The following is a 5,416-nucleotide window of genomic DNA, read 5'->3' on the forward strand; positions in this document are numbered from 1 at the left end:
AAAAGTAAATTCAATTTCAAAACAAAAACTTATCTCAAATGACAATTGACAAATCAAATCATCAATCAATGTCACCAAAAGTCAAAATTCTCACGTCAATGATCATTCATTCATTCATAGATGCTTAGACCAAATACCTAGACATTAACCTCTGCCAAAAGTATATGATCACGATCTAACGTGTTGAAGAATCGATGTTTAATTGTTGTATTCGTTTTCGTCGTTTCCTCTTAAAAATGCCGGTTTGCGTAAGTTGCCTGGCATAAAAAACGGCAACAACTTCAAGTATACATTAAAAGATGAAGTTACGTTTCATTTGTGTTTCTTCCTCAATTATATTAAATTTTGTAATAATTCAGTATCTAAAAATAATCGATTCTTATGACGGAACAGTCAATCAAGTAATCGAATATACTGTGATATAGTATGTAGTGTAAAAATATTTGATTACATACAAATGTATTACGTAACGTTAATGTTATGTAACGTAACTTCAGTAAACTAAACTTCAGCAATCTTTCAGTAAACTGGAGGTTTTTGACTGTTTTTATGCCATTTAACTATACAAACCAGCATTTTTAGAGAGCGCCTTACACGACGAAAACGATTACAATAATGAAGTTTCAATATATGCTTTTTATTATAATAATAATTATATTATACAAACAATTTTTAATAAATGCGTTCGATCGTTGATTCTTGCTCTTAGGTAAACGGGTAATGCCTAGCGAGGCAGGTCCATAAATATTCGTCTGAGCATCGATGTAAATCTATGGTCTATACCATAGATGCAAAGAATATATTACTCCAAGCCAAGGACCATAGATGAAACCAAACAGAGAAATTAATCCATTACTTTTAGTTTTAATAATAATTCTGCGCGGACACCCACAGCTTGTCTCCGAGATAATATCACAAAGATTGCAAATATTTTTTACAGTATCATGAATGTGAGGCTCAATACAATTGAAATAAAAATAGCTACAATGTTAGTTTTTAAAAAAAAACATACATACAGCCGAACGTAGAACCTTCTCCTTTTTGAAAGTCGGTTAAAAAGATTGGGGAATGGATGTGATTTGGTTTTGCGTGGGAAAAACGTGGTTAAAACATGATTGCTGGCGATAAGGCCGCCTATTAAATTCTGTTAAGTTATCTTGATTCTTGTCTATTTTTTGGCCCAAGAAGGAGTGAAGTGTATACTTTAAAAACTGCTTAAGTTTTAATTTTTTTTCTTCAGGGGATAGCAGATATTTTTCTTCCTGAATTGGGGGAATTTCATTTAGATTTTTGAGGAAATAGGATAATAGACATTGGCAATGCTAGTTGTCTATGGTAATTTTTCACAAGTCGTTTTCATCCTTTTGCAGGTTATCTGTCAAAAGTCCGCCATTTTTCTTTCCTAGTTGCGTTGGACTCACCGTGTCACGATGAGGTTAGTTTTCTAAAATAAAAATAGTTTTTACAAAAGATTTACGTAGAAAACTTAATTCAACTATATTATTAATGTGTAAAGTTTTATGAGACATATTTTTGAGCACTACAAGATGTATATTCATCTAAAATGTGAACAACAACATGACGGTGATGGTAAACCATGTGGTCTTCAAAAGTTTTTGTTAATTTTTCAGCTCCCTAAAGCTGCAGAAGAGGCTTGCAGCCTCTGTTATGCGATGTGGTAAAAAGAAAGTGTGGTTAGATCCAAATGAGATCAATGAAATCGCCAACACCAATTCCCGTGAGTATTTTATTTGTGGTAGACAAAAGTACATAGAAATAGATAAATACTTGTTTTATTCAGAATCTATTAGAATGTTAAAACTAAAAAAATTGTTCCGGCTTCTTGGTTATTCAATTTATAGGAGGCATTATCTATAGCACCCTGTATTTCACAGGGTGCTAATATTTAGATAATGGAATATTGTAGGTATTCTACTTATGTTCCCTGTTCATAAGAATTACTCAACACAATGAAACTCCTTGATCCAGTAGGTAGCATACGTAAGGCTTACAATTCTTAGTTGGCCAACTAAATTGAGAAATATATCACCGTGCGGGGGCCGGGTCCATCGCATGGTAGAAAAACCCTGATCAAAGTCCAGGACTTGTTGCCTGGATGTAGGGTTAAAGAATTCCTTGACAATTGATTAACACTCCGCTTGTGTTGTTCTCCCTACCGCCAAATTTAAGCAAGTTATAAGAGAAATTTTGTTGGTAATCCTCTCGCACATACTTCTACAGAGTACAGACTAACAACATAGCCATTATCCATTCCAGGACAGAACATCCGTAAGATGATCAAGGATGGTCTTGTCATCAAGAAACCTGTAGCGGTGCACTCACGTGCCCGTGTCCGCAAGAACACAGAGGCGAGGAGAAAGGGACGTCACTGTGGTTTTGGTAAAAGAAGAGGTACAGCCAATGCTAGGATGCCTCAAAAAGTGAGTGGTTGAAACTTAAATTCAATTAATAGTATGAACCATGGACCTTGAATTTTGTGTATGTGATATTTGTGGTTAGTCTATCTTTCATTGTGCCTGTGAAATTGGATTATAATAGTACATGTTTGTAGAGATTGTCCCCAGTAAAGTTTTGCATTATCAGCCTTTTTTGTGACATGAGACAAACAAATTAGTAATGAAGGTAGAAAATGCATGTCATTTCATAACTTATTTATTTCAAATTATGTATGGTTTGTTTCTAAATGTTATATAATATATATTAACTATATCTAATTGTTCAAAGCTTATTAATCAAATTTATTTTCATTAATTTAAGAACAAGTTAATTATAATTATTATGAGGAGTGAAATGACTAATAATTTATACCCTGATTTTGAAATTGTTTGTTGGTAAACAGTACTCAAACAGAAAGGCTATATAGGTATAGTAGGATGACTTTTCCAATTATGATGTATCTACTAAGACAGAATGTTTGAATGTCCTTTCAATTGTAAAAGTACATTAATAAAATTTATTTTTCCAGGAACTATGGGTACAAAGGCAAAGGGTGCTCAGAAAACTTCTGCTCAAATACCGCACAGCCAAAAAGATTGACAGGCATCTGTACCACGCCCTGTACATGAAGGCGAAGGGTAATGTGTTCAAGAACAAGCGTGTCCTGATGGAGTACATCCACAGGAAGAAGGCTGAGAAGGCCAGGACTAAGATGTTAAGGTCAGTTTAATAATTTTTTTTTTACACTGCTATACTGTGGGCTTATTACGTGAAATTGTACTTTTAACATGTGGTATTGGCTAATGAGCGGACAAATCAGAAGAAGAAGAACACTTGTCTTAGAGCTATTTTTCTAAAGGGTGACTCTAATATGATGCTTTTATAAGACATTATCGACTAATAGCAACCAAATTGAAAATATCACTCTCTTTTGTTGCAATGGGACAAAAGTGAGCAATTTTTTGGATGCACCACTGATCTAAAATGTCTTTCTGTCATTATGAGATATCTTTTGGTAGTTCATATTTTCCTGACTGCTGCTATTAAGTATGACCAATGTTCCTCTTACCTTCAATTAGTTAATTGTGTCTAGTGTGTGACAATCAGTGGCGTGCACAAGGAATTTAACTTGGGTATGCACTATATGTACAAATTAGCAAATTTTTTCCTCAGTCCAGGTTCATAATGAGTCTTTATGAGTGCAAAAATTTTCAGTGTTACACTCCCATGCCTCAAAGAGCACAGTCATTAGACTTTCAGTCCAGCTGGTTTATTCACTAATTTGGTCTTTATTGTCAACATACTGAAATAAACATCCAATCAACTAAGAAATGCCATTGTGTTATGATATCCATGAAGGGTTGTCAGTAGGCATATGATGACATTTATTACATAGAATCTCAATTTTGTATATGTCAACTAACTAAGTCACAGTTAGTGAATTAGCCTCCTGGCAACTATCATTAATATCTGATAGTAGTTGATAAACCAGCAGGAGCAGCTGCTATATGGGTGTAAGCTCCGTAACCTTTTCCTATAAGACCTGGCCCTTTTGCCATTAAAATAAGCCCAGTGGATATGACCTCTGTCTTTGATTTGGAGGGCGAAGGTTTGAATCCACTCTGGGGCATACACCTCCAACTTTTTAATTATGTGTGCATTTTAAGAAATTAAATATCTTGTGTCTCAAACAGTGAAGGAAAAACTTTGTGAGGTAATCTAAATACCTGACGATTTTCTTTGTGTGAAGTTTACCAACCCGCATTGTGTCAGCATGGACTATTAACCTAACCCCTCGTCTGAGAGGAGACCCGTGTTCAAAACCGAGCCAAATATGGGTTGTTATGATGATGGTTGGTCAATTATTAACTATTTCACTATCGGTGTCCAGTGACCAGGCCGAGGCCCGCCGTAACAGGGTGAAGGAGGCCCGCAAGCGCCGCGAGGAGCGCATCGCCGCCAAGAAGGAGGAACTGCTGCAGACCTTCGCGCGCGAGGACGAGGCCGCCGTCACCGCCAAGAAGTGAACACTAGATAAGAATTATTAAAAAAAATGATTCAATAAACGTGTTGAGTCGACTATTGTATTTTTATTTGGGACTAAAGTAGGTACCAACAATTGACCTCTTATAATAAAAGGACGAACGATCATGTAGAAAAATTTCGCTTAAAAACTGGCCAATTTTGCTTTAACAGTTTTAAAATTATTGGTAAAGAAAATTATACCTAAAGACGAAGAATAAAATCCCAAATTCAGAGCAAATTCAACCATAATAATTGAGTTTAAGGTTGAATTTGCAAATGCAAATTAAATATCTCGTGATATGAATTGAGTGCCAAGAAGTTGTGTTTGGCACTCACTCATTGAGTGGGGACGTTTTTTGGTTGCTCATTGTGCATCCACTTTTTGATAGGAGATGATGCTATAAACTTAACAATATAAATACCTAGTCTACCTGAGGGTAGAAATCACTAGTCATTTTACACAATAATAAAAATATTCTGAACTGCGCAGGTATTATTGACCTGGTAAGAAAAGAAGTGTGTTTTTAATTACTGCGCAACCATACGCCTCGTGCCTGAGTGAGAGTTTTCAATGTTTACATACTGTGACGATCGCGTAAAGGTAAACGCGGATTTGTAAGGAATTGAAACAGTTGTGCAGTAGAGCCACTAGATGGCGCAATTACAATTCCTTAGAAACTCGCGTTTACGTTAACGCGTTCGTCACAGTATGAGAACATTGAAACCGCTATCACTCAGAGTGCCTAGTGGGAGTTTTCAATGTTTTCATACTGTAACAATCGCGTAAACGTAAACGCGAATTTGTAAGGAATTAAAACAAGCAGTAGTGCCACTAGATGGCGCAATTACAATTCCTTAGAAATTCGCGTTTACGTTAACGCGATCGTTATATACCTTTGTTTAGATTGCATAGCCACTTAAAATCAGGTTAAAT

General features: G+C 35.6%; 1 protein-coding gene across 1 annotated transcript; it reads left to right on the plus strand.

The window, feature by feature from the left end:
* Window positions 1-1,323: 1,323 nt before the first annotated feature.
* LOC112051258 (60S ribosomal protein L19) lies at window positions 1,324-4,536 on the plus strand. The gene is made up of 5 exons (XM_024089830.2): window positions 1,324-1,435; window positions 1,632-1,738; window positions 2,278-2,441; window positions 2,987-3,177; window positions 4,349-4,536. The coding sequence occupies exons 1-5, from the start codon at window positions 1,431-1,433 to the stop codon at window positions 4,482-4,484; spliced, it is 603 nt and encodes a 200-aa protein (XP_023945598.1). The 5' UTR covers window positions 1,324-1,430; the 3' UTR covers window positions 4,485-4,536.
* The last annotated feature ends 880 nt before the right edge of the window (window positions 4,537-5,416 follow it).

Source organism: Bicyclus anynana, chromosome 1 (genome assembly GCF_947172395.1).
Source record: "Bicyclus anynana chromosome 1, ilBicAnyn1.1, whole genome shotgun sequence".
NCBI classification, from domain to species: domain Eukaryota; kingdom Metazoa; phylum Arthropoda; class Insecta; order Lepidoptera; family Nymphalidae; genus Bicyclus; species Bicyclus anynana.

Bases quoted from the DNA above. Each gene is read 5' to 3' on its own strand.
- LOC112051258 (XM_024089830.2), top strand. The intron at 2,442-2,986 runs GTGAGTGGTTGA...TTATTTTTCCAG, and splicing joins ATGCTAGGATGCCTCAAAAA to GAACTATGGGTACAAAGGCA. The intron at 3,178-4,348 runs GTCAGTTTAATA...ATCGGTGTCCAG, and splicing joins GCCAGGACTAAGATGTTAAG to TGACCAGGCCGAGGCCCGCC.